Source organism: Vicugna pacos, chromosome 28 (assembly GCF_048564905.1).
Source record: "Vicugna pacos chromosome 28, VicPac4, whole genome shotgun sequence".
In the NCBI taxonomy this organism is placed as follows: Eukaryota; Metazoa; Chordata; class Mammalia; order Artiodactyla; family Camelidae; genus Vicugna; species Vicugna pacos.
Window position 1 is genome coordinate 9,339,988 of NC_133014.1, and position 26,371 is coordinate 9,366,358.

The 26,371-nt window shown below is 53.1% G+C and overlaps 1 protein-coding gene across 2 annotated transcripts in view; it reads right to left on the reverse strand.

Moving 5' to 3' along the window:
- The window catches only part of KCNIP3 (potassium voltage-gated channel interacting protein 3), a 72,658-nt gene that overhangs the window by 376 nt on the left and 45,911 nt on the right, over nucleotides 1–26,371 (reverse strand). Inside the window, exons 1-7 of one of the 2 annotated variants that reach the window (XM_072951438.1) lie at nucleotides 21,934–22,535; nucleotides 7,713–7,837; nucleotides 7,160–7,229; nucleotides 6,813–6,883; nucleotides 1,958–2,065; nucleotides 1,134–1,238; nucleotides 371–433 (exon numbers count right to left, since the gene is read on the reverse strand). In XM_072951438.1, coding sequence (XP_072807539.1) covers nucleotides 371–433; nucleotides 1,134–1,238; nucleotides 1,958–2,065; nucleotides 6,813–6,883; nucleotides 7,160–7,229; nucleotides 7,713–7,837; nucleotides 21,934–22,036 — 645 coding nt within the window. In that variant the 5' untranslated portion in view covers nucleotides 22,037–22,535. Of the gene's footprint in view, nucleotides 1–370; nucleotides 434–1,133; nucleotides 1,239–1,957; nucleotides 2,066–6,812; nucleotides 6,884–7,159; nucleotides 7,230–7,712; nucleotides 7,838–21,933; nucleotides 22,536–26,371 lie in introns of those variants that run through there. The other variant, XM_006203853.4, reaches the window with a different exon arrangement.

The following is a 26,371-nucleotide window of genomic DNA, read 5'->3' on the forward strand; positions in this document are numbered from 1 at the left end:
TAACTCACTGATGGACAAACCCCCCACCCCGACTGGCTGTGCACTCGGATGGAGATGGGGAGCAACCAAGGGGCCGCTCGGGGACTGAGGCAGGTGACCGAGGCCCACATCCTGCCCCCTGAAGGGCACTCTGCAGAGGAGGGTCAGCAGCAATGCTGGGGGGTGCTCCAGCCTCCTTCTCACAGCGTGACCCTGTCCCGAGGGCCCCAGGTCTCCCCACTGATGCGAGGCACTGAGGGACAGTGTGCTGGGCTGGGCTGGGGGCTGGCAGGGACGGGTGGGGCGGGGGTGGGCCCAGGTGAAAGGGTGCAAGTGGAGACTGGAGGTGAGGAGGGGACTGGCAGTGTCTTCAAGCCCTGATGCCGCCTACCTTCTGACAGGTCTCCAGGAACTCATCGATGGTCACCACCCCATCCTGATTCCGGTCCATTTTCTGCAACCCAAGCCATGCCTTCAGTAAGTCTGTGGCCCACCAGGGCAGGCCCCTGCTCCCGGCTTGAGGACATGGCATTGAGTGGGTGGGTGGGCCCCCTCCGTCCCAGCCTGTCCCCTGCCCTGGATCCAGGCCACGTAAAGTGCCCTCCTCGGCCACCCCCACCGCACAGTCTACCTCTCTCACGTCTCCCTAGTCGGCCCCTGAACTGCAGCCACTTCCCAGCAGCTCTCCTGGGCTCACGCTCCCCAGATGCATCCCCACTCGTTGGACCCCTGCACCTCCCTGACAGGCAGCCCGGCAGGTGAAGCAGCTGAGGCACAGGTGGCCGCATGTCTACAGGGCCCCCAGCAAGTGGGAGGAGGGGGCTTCAGCCCTGTCAGTCCCCATGGACACAGAGCAGTCACCCCAACCCACTCCTCTCGGAGGGAGGTCCCTCGTAGGACTGGGGGAGCTCTCGGAAGGCACCGGAATGCTGGCCCAGGGTGTCAGCTGCCTCGGAATCCAGGCGCCCCCACCTGCTCTGAGATGCGGTTCACAGACTGGGCAGTGGGGATGGTTGTAAGTCGCTCCTCAGGATCCTGACCACCAGCAAGGTGAGTCTCCTTGTGGGAGGGGGAGGCTCAGAGGGGAATGGCAGGCCCAGGGCTGCCGGAAGGGCAGCAGCCCCTTCCCTGTGCAGCCGGGCTGTAGCGCTCACCCGAAAGAACCTCTCCACGTGCTCCAGGGGCGCGTCCTCCCGCAGGATGGGGTAGGTGTGGCGGCCCATCATGTCATAGATGGACTTTATGATGGCCAGCATCTCCTGCAGGGGGCCAGAGGGGCTGGCATGAGCCTGGCTGCAAAGAGGTGGGGTGGTGGGGACTGAAGGTCTGAGGGGCGGGGCGGCATTAAAGGGGGGGCACCTCCAGGGCAGTGGTGGGTAAGCAAGTGGGGCTGTGTGAGCTGGAAAGAGGCAAGCTCGCCCCCATCCAGTCTGCCCAGCTAAGTTTCTGACTCGCCAAGAAGCTGGAGATCGATTCTTATGCGCAATCTCCAGAATTGGAAACGGTAGCAACCATTTCATGTACCAAAGTGTTTGGGCCAAACAAAATCAGACTGTGGGCCCGTGGGTGAGTGCCCCACACCGCCGTTTCACCCTGCCTTAAGGGACCACAATGTTCACCCTTAATTGGTGGGAGCCAAGACCAGCTCCACCACCCCTGCCCTCAACTTCTCCACTGGTGTCTCCCCCAGGACCTCCCCGTAAGAAAGGATGATCTGGGACACTGGTTGAACAGGATAGAGACATGTGGCGAGGGGCACACAAGTTCCAGGCCCCCTGCACCCAGGAATGCAGGTCGGAGAGCCCAGGAGAGGAGGAGAGCCCCCTGGCCGGCTGTCCCCTCCAGGCATCTCTGGATGGGGAGGGGAGGCAAGAAGCCAGGGCAGCAGGAGAGGGGAGGAGGGAGGTTGGGGGTGTGTGGAGCGGTGGTGGGGAGGGGCAGACAGGCCCCGCCCCGGCACCCCCAGCCAATCCTCTACCTCTTTGGTGATGTAACCATCCTTGTTAATGTCGTAGAGGTTAAAGGCCCACTTGAGTTTCTCGTGGACTGTTCCTCGCAGGAGGATGGAGAGGCCGACCACAAAGTCCTGTGGAAAAAGAGGAGGGGGAGGAGTGACAGTCTGGCGCCCAGAGTCTATTTCCAGTTCACTGTGTGGCTTCCACTGAAATTCACACCTGTACAGGGGAGGCACCTCCATCACAGCGGGCGGACGGTGTCTGCCAGGTCGATGTTGCGTGAGTCTGCGGTGTGTCTGCATGTCTGTGCGTATGCGAGCGTGTGTGTGGCGGGGATGGCATGGTGGCTGGTACTGATCTGCTCAAAGACATTCAGACATATGGTGTCTGAGACCCACGTGTGTTGCCGCTGACAGAGGAGCCCGGGGCTGCTCTTTTACTGAAGGGGTGCTCTATTTTCACTTTATCAAGTGTCTACATGTCAAGGTGCCTGAAAAGTTATAGCTTAAAAACTAACAGTGCTCAGCCCTGGGGTCACGCCGTACCTGGGTGTAATCCCCTCTGAGGTGTGACAGATAGTGTATCACTCATGTGACAAGACGTGAATGGTTGAATGGCTTCTGTGTGAAAACCTCAACTGTTTTAACAGTTGGTGGGAGGTTTGTAGGGTAAGCCCTCTCTGCCCCATGGGGTCCCCCCAGGCTGCTCTGACAGAAGAGAAGAGAAGGGGGTCTGGAAGTGGGGGTGGAGGGTGGCAGACGGTGGAGGGACAGGACCAAAGCATCAAGGGGCTTGGTCCCCACTCAAATTTTAGATTTTCTGGATCAGAGGAAGCCTGTATCAGAGAAAGATTAAGGGAAAGAGAGAAAAGCTGTTTTGGAAGAAACAAAAATTATTCCAGGAGGGGAAAAAAAAGAACTTAACCAAAACTCTTCAATTCAGAGGGTAGAAATCTGGCACCCCCACGCTAAGAATTGGATGCAATAAAAAAGGAATAATTGGGTACAAGACAGCGCTCCTGGGAATGAAAAATAAGAAAGCAAAATTACAGACTCAGAAGAAGGGTTGGAAAAGCACGTGGAATCTTCCATCAAATAGCGCGAGAAGGCAGAGCTGGAAAATAGGAGACAAAAGCGGGTAACGAGAGGTCCACCCTAGAAGGACCAGCTGTTGGCCAGCAGGGGTTCCAGGAAGAGCCAGAGGGCAGGGAGGGGCGCGTGTCCAAGAGGGAATAAAGACTTTCCCGGAACAGAAGGCTGTGGGTGTCCCGGTCCCACAAGGCCTAACAATGCGTGGAGACAGCCTGCAGTGTAGCCTGCAGGCACATTATCATGACGACAGTTCAGAAAACCAGGTGCAAAGACAGGATCCTACAAGCTTCCAGAGAGAAAAGCAAAACCAAACAGAAAAAAAAAATCAGGTCCTGGACACGGTCGGGAATCAGGAGGCTTTGCCTTTTGATGGCAACACTGGGGGCAAGAGGCCAGTGGAGCGACGCGGCCAGCGCTCTGAAGGAGAACAGCTTCCCACCGTAGCTCTGGTCCGCACGACAGATCAAGCAAGAGTGAGGACAGAACGAAGGCATTCCCAGGCATCTGAAGGCCCAGAAGTCACCCGCCACGTACTCATTCCTAGGAAACTCCTGGAAGATGTACTCCTGAAAAGAGAGAGTAAAGCAAGGAAGAAGAAGATGAAGGCCTGCAGGACCAGGAGACCCAACCCAGGAGAGAGGGGAAGAGGTCCCCAGAGGGCACGCAGTCCTGATGGATGATGGAGCCGGTCGGAGGCTGGAGAGGCGTCCTTAGGGAGATGCCCGTTCACACGACTGGAGAAGCGCTGGGGCTAAATTAACGATGAGGCCACAGACTGCAGGCAAATGACAACTCAGGACCACTGTTCACTGCAGGCAAAATAAAAACATGTGCAGGAAATGGAAAAGTAATCATAGTTCCCTACCAGGCTCAGCTGGGGATGAAATTCACATCATGATAGTAAACCGAGAGTGCTTATCCAATCTGAATCCTTTAGTTCTGGAAAGCCAGGGGATGGGAAAAGTGTGTGCGTGCGGGACACTCAACTCCCGGCACCCACGCAGAGAGCCAACAGGCAGCATTTAAAACTGGGCCATCGAGAAGGAGCAATAAATGGATGCTATTAGGTGACAAGGAGAAGAACAGTGACAATCGGCTAAAACAAGGATGTGGTTGCTTCCTCGGGCGTGTCTGGGGGCTGATAACTCTGTTTTCCCAAAGCACACCCTGTAAGTCTCCTGGAGCCTTAAAATTGTGTCTGTGTGTGTGTGTGTGTGTGTGTGTGTGTGTATAAGTGAAGAAGATGAAGACACACAGAAGGAGAAACAGTGTGATAGTTCTTACATGCCTGCGTCTGGGGAGTGCTAACCACTGCGGCTCGTGTATGATTTATAGAGATAGTGGAGAGTCAGAGCATCCCTGAAGTCACATCATGCCCTCTTCCCTGGGGTCTGATTCGGGCTTTCCCGGGGGAAGAAAAGATACAGGCTCCGACTCGGCACAGCAGGGAACAGTGGGTCCCAAACACCCTTCCTGTGTGGGCATGGGAGGGACCCTGGCATCACTGTCCTCCCATCCAGCCTTCTCAGATGCTGCATAGAAGCCCTCGTGGTCAGCCACAATGGAGGAATGTCCCTACTCAGTGTCCTTTAGCATGTGTGTGTAGCATAATAGTGACGGTGCTAGGAGAGGTGGGTGGGAATGTCCCCGCGAGGCCACTGGCCCGTCCTCAATAACTCACAGGTGACCCCAAGTCCAGCCAGCCCATGTCTGGGTGCTTGCTGGTTCTAAATATCCAGCCACTCGCTGGCTTTAAATTTCCAGGTGCACACGGCAGCTTCATGTGGGACCGTTGCTAGTTGGAGCTCCTTGCGCTTAGTGCCGGGGGGTATGAGACCCATCATGCCCACAGCCCTGCTCTGCACTGTCCCTAAGGCAGGGCCCAGGGAGGATGCAGGGCTCCCCAGGGACGCAGTGACACCGGCTGGGACACCCAGAGTGCACATGAGGGGCGCCCGGTAGAGTGCAGAGCAGGAGGTCGTGGTGGGTGGCGAGTGTGATTAGATCCGGAGCTGCAGGCCCTCCCTTGGGTCCTGAGGTCACCGGCTTGGCCAGGGGCACAGGGGGCGAGTCACCGAAGGAGGAGAGGGCAGCCAGCAGCGCGGAGGTTTGCTCGGTTTGCCGTTTACTCTTCTAGGTGCAGGCAGGGAAGTTACAACGTTTCACCATATCAATAAACTCTAATTAATACGTCTCATCTCAAGGATATACAGAAAGGAGGGCGATCATTGTAAGTATCAATAAGGTGACCTGACTCTGCTTTTAGGGCAGACTGAGAGGTTTGGTCTGAGGCAGTGGGGAGGGCTGAGTGTCCCCCCAACACCCCCATCCTTCCTGGGAGATACATGCCCTCCTCCCTATCAAGGAGACCTGAAGGCCCGAGATCCCGTAAGAGATTCACAGCCCCTGAGAAGGCGCCTGGCAGAGAGGCATCAGTGCCAGCGCCCCGCAGCTCAGCCACTGACAGCACCTCCCCCCGCAAACCCTCTGCTGACCACCTTAAAGGGGCCACCAGACCCTCCCTTGGGGAGTGACAGCGATGACCACGGGAGAGTGACGGAGACCCATCTGACACCTGCCACCGTGCAGGGAAGGGCCCTGCTAAGCCTCTCGACCGTCTGGTTTCTGAACAACAGACACCACCATCAGAGCCCTGGCTGGGCCCATCACACAACTGCTTCGCACTCCCAGAGGCCTCAGGTGCCTCTTAAAGGACACCCAAGGAACTGGCCACAGGGGTGAGACCAGGGGAGGACGATGGATTTTCCCTGTTTACTCCTTCGTACTGACTGGCATTACTGAAAATAAAAAAGCTAAAAACACGGTAGGTTTACATACTCACACACACACCAGCCCTAAGAGTGTGGCCCGGGGAGGGCGGGGACCCGGTGGTCCCAGAACAAGGTGGCCTTGGGCTGCTCCCCCTGAGCCCCAGGCCCAGGTGTCAGTGAGCTGGGCTGGCTGGAGGCACAAGAAGTTAAGCATCTCACAGCATCGTGAGTTATTATTACCCCGGCGGGTCCAGGCAGGGGCTTTCTGAGCTGGCTGCCACCTCTGCCGATTTCCTGTCAGCCGCCCTTGGCCTTGGAAGCCAAGCTGGGCAGTTATCGATCAAGCCCGGCTATGAGCAAGGTTTTCCTCTCCGAAGAGGTTTCAGCTTTTCGCCTGCAGCTATTTTTAGGGGCCTGGGCTCCACAGCTGGGGCCTCTCTCAAACGATCCCGTGTGGCTGGGCCTCGGTGGAGCCCAGACGAGGCCCTGGTGTCGGTGGAGGTGGGGCGGGGCTTCTCTTTCCCGACAGCGGGGAGCACCAGGCTGGCTCACAGTGCCCACTGGGAGGACCTGGCAGGCTGTGCGGGCCGGGCTGCTCTGCCTGTGTTCTGGCAAGGGGGTAAGTTCCGGGGCGGGGTGCCCAGATCCCATCAGCACAGACCTGTCGTTAAACCTTGCCTCCTTCTCAAGTGCAAATTCACGCTGGGTCACTACCAGCCTCAGTGTGCCTGAATAGCTCCCTTGGCTGGGCGGGGCTGGAATGCAAGGGAAGGCTGAGAATAGGGCGGCCAGACAGCAAAACCAAAGTTCGGTGATTTCACAGTCAGGCCCAGGGCCAGCCAAGCACAGTCCACTCGTCTTGTTCCCTGGGTGACACACCGGACCATTTAACCCAGGGTCATGTCTGAGCCTCTGGACGGCCCTGAGAGGGTGGCACCAGGGCTGAGAGATGTCCCTCACCCCACCCCTACAAGTTGCAGGACCAGGGGACATGGGAGGGGTCAACAGGGACCTACCTCAAAGTGGATGGCCCCGTTCCCGTCTGCATCGAAGGCATTGAAGAGGAAGTGCGCGTAGGTGGTGGCATCTGGGGAGACCAAGGGTGAGGGCTGGGAGGGTTGGGGCTGCCTGGCGCCTGAGCCCCAACCTCAAGCAGCCCCACTGGGCATCCCAGCTGCATCCTGGGCTGGATTCCCCACTTCCTACTGGACAGAGGCAGCATCAGGCAAGGGGTGGTGGGGAGGATGGGGAGGGGGAGGGTTCCCTCCCATAGAAGGGATGCCCACCCTCTGCAGGGCTGCCCCAGGGAAGCAGGAACTCTGGGGAGAAATGGGGTGGGGGTGAGGGACAGCCTCTGACTCACCTCCCTGAGGAAAGAACTGTGAGTAAATGAGTTTGAACGTATCTTCATCCACCAGGCCCGTGGGGCACTCCTGCAGCAGGAAGGCACCCCTCTCAGCGACCTCAGCCACCCCAGCACCACACCCAGACTCCAAAGGGCCGGGCCTCTCTCAGCCCTCTGGGGGACACCTGCTGACGAGGTACCACTGGCTCCACTGAGCCCCAGGCTGGGGAAATCCTGGTTGGGTGGGCATGGCAGGAGGGGCAGACAGGGGTGGAAATGATGGTAGCAGGTGGCCTCATACCAAGTTCATCCGTCCACATGCTCCTCCCAGCATCGAGACACACAGAAAGGAGCATGGTGCCTTCTGAACACTGATTCTGGGACCTGGCCCACCCCCAGACAACTCTCCTACAAAACTTCAGCTCCATAAATATTTACTGCCCCTGGGATATTTACTGTGCCCTGGAAATCTTCCAGAAGGTCTGCCTACACCAAAGTCCCTCCTTCCTGGAGCCAGGGACAGGAGGGCCGGCAGATTAGGGCCTCTCCCAGGGGAATGGGGAGCACTCACGTTCTTGAAGCCCCTGTAGAGGGACTGCAGCTCCTTCTTGGTGAACTTGGTCTGTGCCTGCAGCTGGTCCAGCCTCTCCGGCTGGTGGCGCACTGCGGACAGCTCCAGCTCACTGTCGCTGCTGTCTGGAGGAAGACATAGACCCGGGAGGTGGAACATGTGCCCCGGCTCCCCCATCTCACTCCAGTGTGGGTGCTCGGCCATGGGCAGAAGTAGGGGGTGGAGGGACTCTCCTTGCATGACTACCATGTATGGCTGCACAGGCTGTGCACTGTACAAATGCATGGGCTCTAGTGGAACAGCACACTCAGCCATTGTGCCTCAGGGCCTCTCTGCTGCCTGGTTCCTTACACAGAGACCTCCCTATTTGCCTCACCACCCTGTGTGACCCCCCTCTCAACCACACAGATGGGGGTGAGGGTTGGGAGCTGGTCTTGTCCTGGGGAAACACTGAACAAGAAGAGGTGGAAGGGAAAAAAGACAGAAGACAGGCACAGGACCCTCAACCTTCAAGACCTAATTCCCGGATCACTCCTCCATGCAGCCCTCCCTGATTTCTCTCAGGAATGGAGAAGGCACTCCCTCTTGGCCCAACCAGCCTAACATGCCGCTGTGGCTACATTTGGTATGGGGGCTTTATTCACATCTGAATAGGAGGTCAAGGGCCTGGAGGGCAGGATCAGGTCTTTTCTTTCATAACAGCTCATCAAAATGTTGACTAATCATGGCTAACTTTTCAGAGGTGGGGGAGGTTTTCAGATGATCTTTACTTTTTTGCTTATGGTCTACATTTTCCTAACTTACTTTGGTACGGCACACATCAACTTTACAACATCAAATAAAGCTCTAGGCAAACAGTGTGGAGTCCTACCTTTGCTGAGCAGCAGCCTCACGTTACAGAAATTCCCACTGTGATGGGCAGCACCATCCCCACTGCATTGTCATCACCCTGGCTGCCCTCGTGCCCCCCGGAACTGAGTCCATGGTTATCTGCACAGCTGTGTGCTTGCTCCCAGTGCAGGGGAGCCCTGCGGGGCGGCCTCCCTGCACGGCGCACTCTGTCCCTGCAGAGCCTTGCACAGCTACCCCAAGCCTGATGAGCCCTGTGCTGGGCCTACTCGGCACCTGGGCCTTGACCGTGAGCACTGCCTGCTCTCACTAACCTCAAGAGCTCCCTGCAAACTGTCCAGCAATCAGGTTGTATCACCTTTGTCCATGCAAACCCATTCCACATAACAGCTATTTCCTATCTCCCTTCTCTAAATTCCTAGTACCTCCTCCCCCATCCTCATCTCAAGTTACTTCCTACTTCACTGAGAACACAGAAGCCACAAAAGAAAAATTTCCCAAGCTCCCACCATCACACCTACTCACCCACCTGCATCTGGACCAGACATCCTCCTCTGGGATCAACTGTCCCTGTTTCAGCCTAAGGCAAATACCTCCACTTGCTCAGTGGGTCCCAAGCCCTCTCACCTACTCAAGGATGTGGCTCCAGCAATTCTCCCCACTATTTCTTCATCATCTTTCTTCCCATCCTTCTGGATCATCCCCATCTTATACAGACATACTGTTAAATCTGGCAACCCTTAATCAAATTAAGTATAAGCAAATCTTGCAATCCAGCAATTCTGCTCTGGGTAAACATCTCAGATAGAATCTTACCCAGCTAAGGGGACCTGACAACAGTATTTCTGATGGGGGAGTTGGAAGTTTCCAGGGGTCCATCACAGGCAGGACGAGTGGGCACGATACAGGGGATGCCCACCAGGGAGAACTGTGCAGAGGATTACAGAGGCACACAGCAGCATAGATGAGTATTAAAAATAAAGTACTTACTTCAGTTAAGAGGCAGACATTTTAGACTGAATGAAAAAGCAGGACCCAACTGTACGCTAGTTACAAAAATGATATTCTTAATGCAAAGACACAGAAAAATTAAAAATAAAAGAGTAGGGGAGGGTGTAGCTCAGTGATGGAGCACATGCTTAGCATGCACGAGATCCTGGGTTCCATCCCCAGTACCTCCATTAAATTTTTAAAAAGTCAGACATAAAAGAGTTCATACTATAGGATTCCATTTATATGAAATTACAGGATGGGCAGCAATAATCCAGGGCAATAGAAAGCAGTAGAGCAGGTGGTGGTTAAAAGAGTATATACAATTGTCAAAACTCACTGAACTGAACACTCAACATCTGTGCATTGTGTTGTATGTCAGTCGTACGTCAGTTAAAAAAAAATTCTGCTTAGACTTTTGCCTTTGGTCATGACGGGGTAGTGAGTGTCAGCCTTATCTCCTCACCACAAACAACTTGAAAACTGGAAGAACTATGTGGGACAAGGGTTTGCAGACTTTGGACTAGAGCACAGGACTACAATCTTTGGAAGAAGGGAAACACGTCAAGTGGCTCCACATTCACCCTGGATACTGGCTGGGGACACATTCTGGCCCTCGACATGGTGAAGTGCTGATGAGGTGGAGATCAGAGTTTGGGGCTGCTGAGACAGATTTGCAGAGCAGGGTCCTGGAGAGGAGGGAGCTGCACAGTGGGGTGACCCCGGAAGTCTGTGGGGGGGTTTCCCTTGGGGTCTTGGCCGAGGGCTGGGCCACATGTGCTCTGAATGAGACTCTGTAAGGACCAGCTGTGCGCAGTTGTTGGGGCTAGTAGGACAGAGAGCTAAAAAGATGTATCAGACTTCATGCAATGATGAAAAAAGTTGGAGTTCTGGCCCAGCTAGGATGTCTACCTCCCTAAGCACCCTAGGCACTCAGTTGAAACCCCAGAAAGGCCAAGCTTTAGGAGAAGGCACCATGCCCTGGGCTAAGGGCCATGCTCTAGTGCTAAAGCCAAAATCAAAACAAACCCAGTCTAACAAAGTTTAAAATAAAGTCTGTCCAGATCAAGGGATCTGCCAGTAATGTAACCGATGGCCTTATATTAAGATAATACAGTCCAGATTCCCTACCACATAGCACCCACAATTTCCACCATATAATGAAAAATGAAAAGACATGAGAAGGAGGATAATATGACCCATAATCAAGACATAAAGCATTCAGCAGAATTATTTGTTTTTTATTATTAGAATTATTTTTTTAAAAACTTTAAAACAATTACTACCAATATGTTGAAAACAAAAGGGAAAGAAAAGAGTGAAGACATGGGATTCTCAGCAGAGAAGGAAAAGCATTAGAAAAGAACCAAATGGAACTTCTAAACCTGAAAAAAAAAAACCCTCAATATCTAAAATAAAAAATTCACATGATGAATGTAAGATTAGTTTAGACATTACAGAAAAAGAAGTCTGTGACCTTAAAGACAATTCAATAGAAATTACCCAAGCTGAAAACAAAGAGAAAAAGATATTAATAAAACCATATAGAGTCTCAATGATAGGTCAAGATTGACAACATCTCATGAAGTTAATAAACAACTAATTTACTCCTCAGCCCCTGGGGGCCAAAAAATAAAATAAGAGAAAAATTCCAAACCAGCAGCTGTTTCTTTCATTGAAAAAACGAAAACCAAGAAAACAAAACTGTCTTAGCCCTACTTCCCCTTAAGCTGTTCTCTTTCTCTCTCTTTAAATTCACTCTCTCTACTTCCTCTCCTCTTATTCTCCCTTGAGCTCGCTCCCCTGGGGCATGTGCCCTGCTACTCCATACAAATGGCCTTTCAAAGATCACCAGTGATCTCCATATCGCTAATCCAGTGATCAGGACAGTCATCTGGATTCCTAAATCACACAAGGGCAATACAAGAATGAAAATGACAATGCGGGTAAACCCTGAGGGTATTATGCTAAGTGAGGTAAGTCAGACACAGAAAGACAAACACAGTATGATCTCACGTATATGTGGAATCTAAATAAAAGCCAAACTCATAGAAACAGAAGAGTAGACTGGTGGTTGCCAGGGGTTGGGGAGGTGGGGGAGATGGGGAGAGGTTGGTCAAAGGGTACAAACTTCCAGCTATAAGATGAATACATTCTGGGGACCTAACGTACAGCGTGGAGATGACCCTTAGCAGTACGTCCTGTACACAGGAAAGTTGCTGTGGGAGGAGATCTTAAACGTTCTCACCTCACCACAGTAACAAAAAGATGGTAATTATGTGAGTTGATGGATATTTCAACTCACCTTATTGTGCTGATCATTTCATAAACTTACACAAAGGGTTAATTATCTCAATACAGCTGGAAAAACAAACAAACAAAAAGAAAGAAAATTATATGCCCATTTCACTTTTGAACATAGATGCAAAATCTTAAACCAAATGTTAAGTAACTGAATCCAACTGTATTTATTTCAAAAAACAAACAAAAAAAAGGGATACCAGGATCGAGGTTTTATCTGTACGAGTAGGAGAGAAAATCATGAAAATCCTAATTCAGAAGAAAGAAACTTCTAAGTGAAGTAAGCGAGAAAGAGAAAGAAAAATACCATATGAGATCGCTCATATGTGGAATCTAAAAAAAAACCAAAACATAAATACAAAACAGAAACAGACTCATAGACATAGAATACAAACTTATGGTTGCCAAGGGGGCAGGGGTTGGGAAGGAACAGACCGGGATTTTAAAATGTAGAATAGATAAACAAGATTATACTGTATAGCACAGGGACATATACACAAGATCTTGTGGTAGCTCACAGCAAAAAAAATGACAATGAATATATGTACTTTCATGCATAACTGAAAAATTGTGCACTACACTGGAATTTGACACAACATAGTAAAATGACTATTACTCAATAAAACAATGTTAAAAAAAGAGAGAAACATCCACATATATTTATAATTAAACAAAAACTCTAAGCAAACTAGGAGTCAAAGGGAACTTTTTAAACTTGATGTAGCTTATATTTGCAAATCAAATATTTATTTGCAGAAAATATTAGGTTTAACAGCAAAGGCTCAGACACACTCTCTTTAAGACTTGGGACAAGCCAAGGTCGGCCACAGTCACCACAAACTGATGTCCTGCCAATGCTCTAAGGAAATTTCAAAAAAGGGAAAAAAAGATCAAAAACCAACCCCCCCAAAACAAAAAAAATTGAAAACACAAAAACAGTGTAAGAGTTATGAAATATAACTTAAAACTAACACCATTTGTGGGTGATATGGTCCCTACAGGGACCAAAAAAATCAATAAACATGAGAGTTCAGACTGCCAGATGCAAGATTATTTTATGAAATCAACAGCAATTTTCTACACCAGTAATAACCACCTAGAAAATATAATAAAAAAGATAACATTCATAATAGCAATAAAAACTAAAAAGGCATCTAAGTATTAGCCAAAACTCAAAGGATGCCTAATAGAAAGATAATCTGAATAAACGAGACATTCCATCTTGGACAGGACCATAATAACACTATAAAGATGTTATTTCTCTTGTGATAAATTACAGATTCAATGCCATCTCAATCAAAGATCCAGCTGGATTTTTTGAGGGCCTTGATGAATTTCCTCTGAAATGTATAATGAGGAATTAAAAAAATCCATAAAAATCTAGAAAGGAAGACTGCAGAGGAAGTTTTCCCTATTACATACTAAGACATACAATCACTGTAATAAAAATTGTGTGGTTTGGTACAAGAACAAACAAACACACAAACTGATAGACCAGAGAGCTCAAAAAGACACTGAGGTACAGAGGGAAGAGCTCACAGAAGCTTTGTGGAAAGGCCAGATTGTTTAGTAGATGGTGTGAGGGAAACTTGCTCATCACACAGCAAATAAATCTGGACCCCTTCCTTACGCCACAAGCAAAAGTGGACTCCAGCTGAACTGAAGACCCAAATATGAAAGGTAAGCTGTAGCATAAAAATGAAAGGTAAAAGGGTATCTTGCTAACCTAAGGGTAGGGGAAGACATCTTAAAACCAGAAAGGAAAAAACCTGATGAATGCCATTACATCGAAATTAAGGATTTCTGTTCAACACAGGGTACCATGGCCAGTTAGAGACACTCAACAGAATGGGAGGAGACAGCATGCAGTCTTTACAACTGATGAGAGAAGAATGTCTAGAACTGACAACCATCAGAAAAGAAACCAGAAAGATGAATAAATACATGAAAAATGGTTCAACCTCATTAATAAACAGGAAAATGCAAATTACAACAAGGATGCAACACCTTCTGGATTGACAGGAAATAATAACAATGAAATAAGAAGGAATGACAATGCCAAGTGCTGGAGAGGACCTAGATCAATGGTCGTTTTCAAACATGCTAGTGAGTGTGCAAACTGGGACAACCACTGTGGAAAACCATTTGCATTTTCATATGAATGACATATGTATCACCTGCATACCCTCGGGCACAGTAATCCTCCCCCAGGTATACACGCCAGAGAAACTCCACGCCCAGGAGTCCCTGCAGCACTCCAGCTTGAACCAATCAAATGTCCCCTGACAACAGAGCAGATACATAGATTGTGGGGCCTCCACTGGAAGAAATATTAAACAGCCGTGAAAAATGAATGAACTATAGCAACACACAGCAATATGGTGAGTCTTAGAAACATTGCTAGATGGAAAAACAGTCCTAGGAGACCAGTCTGATTCCATTTGTTAAATAAAATTCAAAACCAAGAATAAACAAACAATATATTTATAGGGAGATATAAGGGATAACTATATAAATAAGAACAAAAATCCAGGAATGATAAGCACAAATCTGGCTGGTGGTCACCTCTAGGGTGAGAGAGGAAAGGCACTCCAAGAGGCAGGCTGGTGACGCTCTGGTTCTGGTGATCATCGCATTATTCTTTGTGACTCACATATCAGATATATATGCATTTATTAGAGACTCACCTGCTTGCTTGCCACCTGCACTTGGAGATGTAGGAGCTTCTCAAGTGGAACAAATCCAGATCCTGATCTCCCCACTAAAACCTGCTCCACCCACAGCCTTCCCCAGCTCAGCTGACGGCAGCTCCATCCTACCGGGTGCTTAGGCTAAAACCCTGGGCATAGACCTTCTTCGCAACATTCAGTCCCCGTGCAAATCCTGCCTGCTCCACTCTCAGCCTGCACCTGCCTCTCCCACCTCCACTGCCCCCACCCGGGTCCAGGGCTCCATCATCCCTCCTGGGATGTCTCCCTGCTTCTGCCCTGGATCCTGTGGGCCTGTGGTGTGTGCCTATTTCTCTGTTTACTGGTGCTATGGACTTGTGTCCCCCACTTCCCCAGTTCATATGTTTAAGCCCTAACTTCCCAACGTGATAAAGTTTTTAGGAGATAATTAGGATTAAATGAGATTAAAAGGTGGGGCCCTAACCCAATAGAATTGGTTCCCTTATAAGAGGAAGAGAGATCTCCTGCCCCCATCCCCATGCACACACCAAGGAAAGGCCACAGGTGGCCATCTGCACACCAAGAAGAGGGGCCTCACCAGAAACCAACACCGCTGACTTTGATCTGGGGCTTCCAGATTTGTGACAACAGAAATTTCTGTTGTGTGAGTTCCCCAGTCCATGCTCTTCTGTTATGGCAGCTGGAGCAGAACAATACAACTGGTCTATGGTCAGTCTCTCCCTCTACCACGAGGACCTGGACAGGTCCTTCTATCGGCTCAGTGCTGCACCCAGCCCTGGAACGATGCCTGCATGTGGGGGCTGCGCCATAACACATGCTGGGTGGCTGGCCCCCCCCAGCTATGTTTCCTGTTTCAGAAGACCTAAATAGGCATTTCTCCAAAGAAGACATACAGATGACCAATAGGCACATGAAAAGCTGCTCGATATCACTAATTATCAGAGAAATGCAAGTCAAAAGTACAATGAGGTATCATCTCACACTGGTGAGAATGGCCACCATTTAAAAGTCCACAAATAATAAATCCTGGAGAGGGTGTGGAGAAAAGGGAACCCTCCTACACTGCTGGTGGGAAGGTAATTTGGTGCAGCTACTATGGAAATCAGTATGTATGAAGATTTCTTAAAAAACTAAAAATAGATTTACCCTATGATCCAGCAATCCCACTCCTGGACATACAGTCAAAGAGAACTCAATTCAATTCAAAAGGGTACATGCACCCCAATGTTCACAGCAGCAGTATTTACAATAGCCAAGACATGGAAGCAACTTAAATGTCCATCGACAGATGAACGGTGGTATATATACAATGGAATACTATGCGGCCATAAAAAGGAATGAAATAATGTCATTTGCAGCAAATGGATGGACTTAGAGATTATCATACTAAGTGAAGTAGGTCAGACATAGAAAGACAAATATCCTATGATCTCATTTATATGTGGAATCTTAAAGAAATGATATAGATGAACTCATTTACAAAACAGAAAGAGACTCACAGACACAGAAAACAAACTTACAGTTACCAAAGGGGAAGGGGAAGAGGGAAAAATTAGGAGTGTGGGATTAGCAGATACCAACTACTGTATATAAAATAGATAAACAATAAGGACCTATTGTATAGCACAAGGAACTATATTCAATATCTTGTAATAACCTATAATGAAAAAGAATGTGTACATATTATATGAATAACTGGATTACTAAGCTGTACACCAGAAACTAATACAACACTGTAAATCAACTGTACTTCAATTAAAAAAATAAATTAAAAAAAACCTGGAAACATTATTTATAAATGGGGAAATACAAACATCTATGCAGTCCCCCAGGGGAAGGTCATGGACTTCCTTACCCCAAGGCTGTTTTAACACGAAGCTTAGTCTAATTCACTGATGGAGGCTCTACAATCCCTTCATTCTTGGAGCCTCTGAGTCCTCCGTGTGGTCCCCACACTCGTGACCTAACGTCACGCCCCTCCTTAGTGAGCGTGCACCGAGGAGGGAAGCTGCGGTGACTGTGCATAATTCAAATGAGGCCTCTGAGGACCAGGAGGGACGTGGGCCCTAATACCGCCTCAGGGACCTGCCTCTTAGGGATACAAGAACCCAGCCCCTGAGACACACAGCTGGGCCTGAAATTGTCCAGGGTGCCTGTGGTTGACAGTTCACGTGGGCTCAGGGAGAGGAAGCTGGGCCTCGAGCACACAGTGAAACGGGGCTCCCCACCCTAACCTGCTGTGGGTGAGGGGCGCTTTTTGGCCTACCCCAAAGCATGAAGCTGGTACGAACTCCCTGGGCTGGCCCTGAAACTTTGCAAGGCTCCCGTGGGCTGCAGGATCTTGTCTTGAGCCGACTTCACCTCCAGCCATCACCCATCTTCGCTCTCATTCACAGCAAAACTCCAAGTGCTGTTCACACTCGCAGGCTCCCACCCCTCTTGAACCCGGCTGGTGGATCTCACTCCTCACTTACTCTCTGCTGGTCAAGTGACACCTAGACCTTGGGGTCCCACAAAGGAGCCCCAGGGATTGCCGTGGGGTAAGGGGAGGCCGGTGGGGCAGGACTCCCTTCACAATCCAAGGAGTATGTTGGGAAGGCAGGCTTCTAAGTAAAGCTTCATTTGAGGTTCTGTGGCTAAGTGGCCTTGAAACCTCTGACTGTGTCTGGATGTGCGGCAGTCAGGCACTGACTTGGGGTGGGAGGGAGGGGGCCTTGCCCAAGTCCCCCAGCCTGCAGCCACATCAGGCCTGGGCTCCAGCCCATCTACCTGTCCTGTGGAAGCCCCCCCACGCAGAGCCCCCCTCTCTCCTGCCCTTTCCCGAGCCTGTCCCAGGGGGCCTGTGGGCAGCAGCTCGAGCTAGTTGGGACTCAGGAGCCCTGACCGTACAGAGCACGTGGTGCAGGACGCCCACCATGGTGAATTGCCTAGCAAGTGCTTCCTCCTCTCCCACCAATTTCTAGTCCACAGTTAGTGACCGGTGATCCTGGGGAGCACTCGGGACAGGACATTTTCAGTAAGAAATGATGAGAGCTAATGCATACAGCCCTGACTCCATGCCGGGCCCTGCTTCATGAGCTTGGCACCCATTTACGCGGCTCTACAAGGGAGACTTTTCCCTCTTTGGATTTGAACCCAGACAGCTGCCTCCACTTTGGGCTCTAGACACTTGCACTGTCAGAGGCTGGGACGCACTGCTGTGTCCAAAGACCCCTGGACCCTGTGGAGTTAGAGACGTAGGCAGGAGGGTATACTAGAGTTCAAAAAGGTCCTGGCTCTGCCCCTCCCTGAGTCTCAGTTTCCCCATCTGTAAAATGGGCCTGCTGTTGAGGACAAAATGATGATGTGCACCAAGTGCCTAGTGTAGACAGTGATCACAAGGTGCTGGCCACTGTTATTGGCATCAGTGTCCCAGATCTGGAAACTCTGCCCAGGGGCTGCAGGAGGCCTGAGGGCCTTGCAGTTTACCAAGAGTGGTGGATCCTGCCAGGGAAAAGGGCATCCAGAATGCTCAGAGCATCACCAGGCCCCCAGCAGAGGTAGGAGAGGGTGCTGGGGGAAGAAGAACAGGAGAAGGAGCAGGAGGAGGAATGGTGGACCCGTGGGCCTTCTCCAAGCCAAGAGTTGGCTGCGGACCCACCAGGCTCCCAGGTCACTTTGCAAGGCCAGGCCTCCCATGGCCGGCTGTGCACAGAGGGCACCTAGGGACAGCTGGGGCGGGGTGGTGGGCCAGGATATCGCCGCCTTGGGCACTCCCCATGCTCCCCTTCACACTCTCTTCTCTTCACCCCCACCTAGACTCGGGCCCCCACAGCCTCCCTGTCCCCACCCCAGCCAGAGGGACCCACCCCTCAGAGGGCAGCTCCCAGGGCTGCCCTAAAGGGAGGGCCAAGACCCTCCACTGCTTGTGTTCCTGGCAGTCTCACACTGCCTGGCATACACTGGGTGCCCAATAAGTGTGGCTGACAATGGCATATGATTTACACTGACTCAACACCTGCTGTTTGCCAGACAGCGCTGGGCACTCTGGGACCACAGCGTATGGACACAAGTCCTTGCTGCCCTCAGAGAGCTGATCACATTGGGTGGGGACAGGGACACAGAAAATTTCAGGACAGTATCTTCTCTAATACACCCAGAGGGGCAGGGAGCCAGAGGGGGTCAGGGAAAGTTCCTTACAGATGAGGAAGCAGTCAGAGAGGAAAAGTGGCTTGCCCAAGTTAATGACAGCATGTTAGTGACCACGTGAGAGCTGAAAGACGGCTCTCCTCGCCCCTGGCCAGTGCTCCTTCTAGAACAAGGTTTCTCAACCTCACCACTGACATTTGGGTCTGCCCATTCTTGGTGGTGAGGGGCTGCCTGCGCCTTACAGGATGTTTATTTAGCCATATCCCTGGCCTCTACCCACTCAATGCCAGTAGCACCCACCTCACCCCCAACAACTGTGACAGTCCAAAATGCTTCCAGACATCACTGAATGTCCACTAAGCACCAAAACTGCTCAGTTGAGAGCCGCTAGTCTTGAACTTGGGAAATGTGAACTGAGACAGCAGAGGCAGCAGCCAAAGCCAAGCCCTGGGCCACAGTTATGGATAAGAAGTCTGTGGCAGGGCTGTGGCAGGCCTGCGAACCAGCACCAGTTCACCAGTCCAGGCTCACTTTTTACCAGTGTGCCTGCCCTTGAGTCTCTTAGACTGGAGTCTCACTGTAACTCTTTCAAAGTGCTTCAGTTCACCACGCGCCTGTAGGGTGTACGGGGGAACAATTTTATTATTATTCTCATTCTGCAGAGGAATTTGAGGCTTGAGGGGCTTAGATGCAACAAAGTCACCCAGTAAGCCAGTGGCCAGCCCAGGCTGGAGCTCCCCCTGACAGAGTTGCCCAGGGACAGAGAGCGACAGACAAAGAAAGGAAGGCCTTTCAACTTCCACATCTACTTCTAGAAGCCTGCATCCTTAGAACCCAAATCCATTAGTTCTTAACAATCCCCAGGGACACCCTAATTCTGGTCTCTTACAGAGGAGAACTACGGAGGCTCAGAGGGGACAAGAGACACACCCAACTGCACATGTGCATACTTGGAGGGCAGCTGGGCACCAGCCCTCTTCCCTCGGTGCCAGCTCACATCCAGGCTGGGGCTGAAGGCCCTGGGCTCCTCACAGCCCATGACAGTCCCCTAGACACTGGCCAATTGGCCTTCCCAGGCACTTCACGGGTACCAGTCCTCATCAACACGGAACTGGAACGTAAAACTCCCTCCCTCTGATGCAAGCAGGGGAGGCCTATCTAAGTGAGAAAATGTTTTCAACTGTGAATCAATTCTGCTATTAAGAATAATCATTCTGTTGTTAATTATTGGTGATAGCAATGGTTCACAAAGTTAGTGCATTTATTACACACCAAAAATGATTCTGGGGGCCATTAAAGCCCTACTGACTGGTTAAAAGTCTGCTACTGCCCTATGGGGCAGGAATTATTATTGGTCCCACTTTACAGAACAGCCAAACTGAGGCTCAGAAAGGTTAAGGGAATTTTACAGCCAGTATGTGTGGGTGACAGGATCCCAGCTCAGACCAGGCTGACTCTGAGGCTCTGTGCTCCTCCCCCTGCAGCCAGGCCCCAGAATGCCAAGGGGCACAAGTGGGCAAATATACCAGAAAAGACAAACTCATTAGAGCCTGAAGTGGGTTTTTCAGCAAGTTGAATAAAGCATCTGTAGTCTTGTGCATCCAATTACCTTGTAAAGAAATCCCTTCTCCTTAGAAATCACAAAGGTAAACTTCAGGCGGCCAGACCCATGAGCACATCGGACTCAGTTAAGAAGAGTTTATAGTACTTAAATAGAGTGAGGCTGGCTCGTGCTCCCGGCCCCTGGTGGTCCCAGGAGGGCCCAGGAAATGACGAAGAGCAGTGTAGGGGCCATGGCTTCCCAGGTACCAAACACTCCCATGCCCACCACAGGCTCCAGGCAGGGAAAGGATAGGAGATGGGGGTGGGCTGGTGCCCCGCAGGAGGCATGTCCTCAGGGCACAGCAGCGTGGGATGCCCACCCACCCCCACCCCTATTTCCTAATAAGTCCCCTAGATCCCCCCTGCCGGGGTCAGTATCCATCCAGCCAAGTGCAGGCCCAGGTTGGGTAATTTTCTTCCCCAACTAAAATGTAAAGTTCAAGGTGGCACCTCTCAGAACTGCCTTGAGCAAGTCCCTTCTCTCTGGGCCTCCTGAACTCACCTAGAAAAGGTGTGATGGAGCCCAGTGGCTTCTGAGGGGCCCATGGCCAAGGACTTCAGGTAAAGAGCCAGCCCTGGGCTCTGAAGGCAGAATAGAGCCTGGGCCTTGCTTCCTGGCCCTGTGCCCCTTCCTGCCCTCAGCAGCCCTTTGAAGGGGTTTGGGGGCACATCCCCAAGCTGGAGGGGCTGCCGGACTGTTCAGAGGCAACCTCGAATTCTCCCTCCCTCCCTCTGGCTTCTGGGTTTCAGTCCCAGGAGCTGGAGCCTGGCAAGGTCAGCAGAGTGCTGAGGTAGGCAGGAGGCCCATCCTCCTTTAAGAGGACAGCAGGGGCCCACAGGTGACAGGCATGGGACAGCATGGCCCCTTCTCCACAGGCCAGGTACAGAGCTGCAGAGGATAAGTTACAGCCCTGGTGGGTCAAGGTCCCCTTCACAAGGGGTGTGTCCTGGAGGAGTTCCTTCTCCTAACCCGCCCAGAAGTGGGAAGGAGGTACCAAGTCGGGAAGCAGCTCCAAGGGTACTTGTCGGGGGATATCTGTCGGGGGGCCCAGGGAGGCCGTCAGTGTCTGCTTCTAGAGTAGGTCTGTCTCCTCAGCTAATGTTTTATTGAGACAGTGGCGCCTCAGGGTTTGGATACTGATGCCGTGGGCCTGAGCCCTGCCTGGGGAAGGGGAACTGGATGTGGGCTGGGGGCGGAAGGGACGGCCCCATCACGCGCAGAGGTTTTATATTACTCGCCGCTGTAGTCAGACGCCCTAGGCTGAGGGTCCTTCCTGTAATCTTCACCCTGTGCCATCTCCCACCGCCGGGCGGCCAAGCCGGCTGTGATCACCGGGGGCCGCTCGGACTGGCAGGCCTAGGACAGCCAGGGATGCCCGCTCAAGGTGTCACCGGCATCCTCGCTCACACCCACCCCAAGCGCCGCGGCCCCATCCCCTCGGAGCCCGAGCCTTCTCTGCCCCCTTTAGTCCCAGTCACAGCCCTCTGGAGCCAGGAGCGGGCGGCGGCCGAGGCGGCCAGCGCGGCGGAGGGCAGCGTCCCCGAGGGCCGCTCCTCGCCGGACCCGGGTACCCGCGCCCCGGAACGCAAGTGCTGCTCCCTCCCCACAGACCCCTGGCCCCCTGGGGAGGGCAGCGGAGGGGCGGGTGGCCACGCTTTACCTTCCATGGACATGGGCTCCAGGATGCCGAACTGCTTGAGGACGGCGATGAACAGCAGCACCACCACGGCCATGGCGCACAACTCCATGCCCTGGATGCCCATGGCGGCCCGGGCTGCCTGGGGCCGGGGCGTGCCCCTTGCCCGCGCGCTGCCTCGGGAGCACCGGGGCCGGTGCAGCCCGCCCGGACTCTAGGGGAGGCCGCGGCTCACATGCCCCCCGGCAGGCGGGGCTGCGGATGTCGACCCGGCCGGGGCCCCGCGGAGGGCGGCGGCGGCGGCGAGCTGGGGCCCGCAGAGAGGTTGGACGCGGCGCGGCAGCGGAGCCCGAGCGCAACTTTGCGAGTCAGCCGGCAAACTTCGAGGCGCGGCGGCGGCGCGGAGCGCAGCTCGGGTGGCGGGAGCGGGCCAGAGGCGCCTCCATGCCCGGCGCGGGCGCCGCGCCTCTTTCGCCAACCCCCCCTCCAGCCCCACGGGCTCCGGGGCGCGGGGGAGCGGCGGCGGCGGGGGTCCCCGGCGCTCCCGGGCGCACCAGCCTCCATCGCGGCTCCCCGCGCGCTCATTGGCCTAGGCGCGGCGACCACCCGGGGAGGAGTGCCCTGCGGCCCCCCCTCGCGAGCCCGGGAAGGGGCGGAGGGAGGCAGCCCCGCCCCGCACGGTCCAGCCCCCGGACGGAACCTGGCGCACAGCCACCGCTAACCCGGCCAGCCCCCGGGAGGCCGCGCGGTCGGTAGTTTCACCGAAATGCCCGTGCAGGTGGGGGCCGAGTGGCTGGGGAGGGGGCTGGAGAGGAAGGGAGCTGCAGCGTCGCTCTCCGTGGAGAGTCGGGGTTCCACTCTCCTGGCTGAGAGGAGCTTGAGCCTGGTCGCCGCCGCTTTCCCCGCCCGCGGGCCAGCGCCTAGGTGGCTTTAGGAGGATCCGGGAAGCCCTCTTGCCCCGGGGTATTTCCCACAACCATCAGCCCTCGGGCGGAGATTGAACTTGGCCCCCGTTGAAAATGGAAAAGTTGGTATCCAAAGTTCTCCGGTTTTGGAAACCCGCATGCGCTCGAGGCTTTAGCAGGGAGTTGGGCCTCGGCATTAGAGTCTACGGAGATGAGTTCAAGTCCTGACTTTGCTGCGTGACCTTGGTCGAGTTACGGACTTGCAGCCTCCTCGTCCTCCGTAAAGAGGGGCTGGTGCCTGCCTTTCCGGCTGTGGGAAAGAGCTGAGCGGATGCCAAATGCTATGCGCGGGCAGTTCAAGAGAGTGCTAATTCGTTTGTGGATCGCTTTCTTCCTGCCCGGGGACACTGAGCAGGAAAGGAAAGCCGCGAAAAGGAAGGAGAAAGGAAGGGGAGAGGAGGGAGCGTGGCAGGGCGAAGCCCAGAATCCTCCAAGCCCCCAAACTCCGGGACTTGCGGGAGTGACTCTCTGCTGCCCTCCAGCGGGCGCTGCGCACCGCGGTGTCCTCATCAGCCCGGGACTCCAGAGCTCTGGAAGCGCGAGCGGTTGTGAACACCGAGTTCTTCTGTTTTCTGGCGTCTTGGTGGAGGGGGATATCCAGCCCCGCACCAAGTCTGTGAGCGTAAGCTCTGTTTGGAACTAGATCCTGAACAGTAGCAGCTTGCATTTGTGGGGCCTCTGCTACCCGCTCTGTCATTCATTCAACAATACTAAGCGTGTACTGCGATCCAGGCGCAGAGGTCAATTACCACAGTGCGGTGGGAAACCGCAGCGTACGCGGCTGAGGGCCCCTGCTGGTGATGGCGTACGGGAGCCAAGCTTTTAGGTTTACTTGCAATCCTTAAGGGCTCCCCAGTGGGCATTCCTCTTCCCCTATTTTACAGGTCAGGAAACCGAGACCTAGAAAGTGGATTATGGCAGGGGACACAGGTACAGCCCAAGCCCGCTGGATTCCGGAGCAGGCGCTGTCCCAGGACACTGCACTGCTTCCAGGGGACAGCCAAGCGGAGAGAGGCTGCGGCGTTTCCTTCAGCCTGCACAACTCAGCCTCGCTGTTTAACACACCTGGTGGAAGACTGAGTTATTGGAGATGTTTTTTTTTAAACTGTAAATGCACAGCTTTCGATTCCATTTAAGTGGGCCTGCGGTGAGTCTCTGCTGACCAAAGGCAAGAGTTCTAAGTAGAGATGCTAACGGTTGCCGGAGAACGTGGCTCTGTTGGAGCCCACGAGTTGATTGTGTATAAAATCTAGAAAGGTTAAGAAACCTCCTGCCATCTCGTTTACACATAAGTCCTGTGCAAAGTCTAGCCCGTGACCAAGCTAGTTCCCACCAATCCTCACTCAACAGCCCCGTTAAGATCCCCGTGGTACATAACCTCTCTGAGTCTGTTCCTCATCCATAACGTGGGGGTGATAATCCAGCCTTTCCAGGGGCTTGTAAAGGATTGAAGACAAGGGCTGGGATGTGTCACGTGATGGCCCCTGTTCGCGGAGCGGGGTGTGTACAGGGTACCAGACCTAAGATAGACAGGAGGTCAGAGACAAGAGCAAGCAAAGGAAGCCATCTTGGGGGTCCTCCTGAGCTGCCCCACCCCTGCTCCCCTGCCTCAGTTTCCCCGGTGCTCCTAAGCATCTCCCCCGAGCAAGCTTCAATGACTGCTTATAAACAAATACTGAGCTAGAAACGAGACATTGATCCCTTGGCTATGCACCGTAAAATATTAACGATGTCTAAGTGGATACTAGAGCTGAGAGCAGAATGTCCGCTTGGCATCAGCAGCCCGGGCCAGGGGCCTAATGGATGGGAAGCTGACTCTCCTGCTCGCTCACTAGCCTGGGGCCTGCCAGCTCTAGGGCCAACCCAGGTCCACTGAGGCTGGACCAACAGCCCAGTCACACACCCCGGGACCTGGAGAGGTGAGCTTAGACAATCCCCCAAGCCCTGTATTTCCTCCCACAGCATGAGGTGCCAGGCCAGGCCTTTCCCACCTGCTGCTAGCTCCTCTCCTCAGTGGGGCGGGGTGGGGGGTTGTTTGCCCTGGCATGCATTCTCCCCTTTCCCCCCCTCCCCATGCCTCCTGGAGCAGGGAACCAGCTAGGTGTTGGCCATGTTCCCTGCCAGCTCCCTTCCCTGGGGGAAGCCCAGGCTGAGGGGAGGGGCACAGACAGAGAAATCTCTGCAGGGCTGTGGGCTGAGGGCTGCCGCAGAGGTAGGGAAATGAGGAGCAGAGTGGAGGGAAGAGCTGGCTCTTCCTCAGATAACAGGGGAAGCCTGGGGGACCCTGAGCCCTGGCTTGAGACCTCAGGAGATGTGGGAAGCCCTGGGGGCACTGGCGTCCTGGTCTAATTTAGAAAGTCTGAGATCCCCAGCTGCTTTGGGGCAGAGCAGGGTACGCTCCAAACCTGAGGTCATCCTTTTGCCTGGAATTTTTTTTCTATTCTTACGTGGAATATTTTTGATGCCACTTGAGTTCTGCCTCCAGGAAGCCACCTTGGATTATTCCAGCCCTACATTAACCCCCTCTCTGAACCCCCATGGCCTCTGGGCTGCATGAGCCACGCCTTCCATGTGGTCTTTCGGGTAGCGGCCCAGACAGCTTCCACACAGCCCGTGTTCCTGTTTTCTCACCACGGCTGCCAGGCAGGCTCCCGGGGGCTGGACCCTGGCGGTTTGTCCAGCATTCATTGGATGCCCCCAGCCTAGTGTTCCTGACTGCCTAGCTGCTCAAGGATTTCAAGAGTTCTTTTGCCTCTTAAGGGAGGGACTAGGACGGACCCTGGCTGTTTTAGGAACACATTCCCTGCAAACAGCCCAGCAAGCTGTTCCTGTCCCAGCTCCCCCGGAGGGCAGCCTTCTCTTGGTTCTAGTGCATTCTGCTGGGTAGAGCAGGCATTATGCAGTTTATTCATCCTTCTCATATTTCATAACAACCAGACCAGTGTGGAATTCCACTGCCAAAGAAACCCCTCTAGGACTCCTCCCCGTGGTGTCCCAGGGCTCCTCACGTGCAGCACAGCCAAAGCTGAACTCTCAGTCTTACCCCAAACCAGTGCCTCCTTAAGCTCCCTGTCTCGGCTGCTCAGGTTAAAACCCTGGCTCTTAGACTGGGCTCTGCCTGTCCTCGCTCCTGCCCAGTCTGTCACCAAGCCCTGGCACTGTGCCCCTTTCTCATCCATCTCTGCTCCTGGTAGCAACCACCCCGGCCACACCATTGTCCCTCTCTCCTGGACTCCTGACACCATCCCCCAATTTCTCTCCCCACCTCCTCTCTGCCCACTTCTCCGTTCAGCAACCAGAGTAGTCATCTCAACATGAACATCAGAGCCTGTCCTTCCTTTGCTTAAAACCACCAGTGGCTCTGACTCAACACTGGTTGTGTTTGCCTGGTTGGTATTCCTCTCCCTGTCCTGGTAACAGTGCCCCGATTTCCTTTGCAGAATCCGCTGCCCCTGCCAGCCTTGGGGCAGGGATTTCAGAGGTTTGGGGACATGATT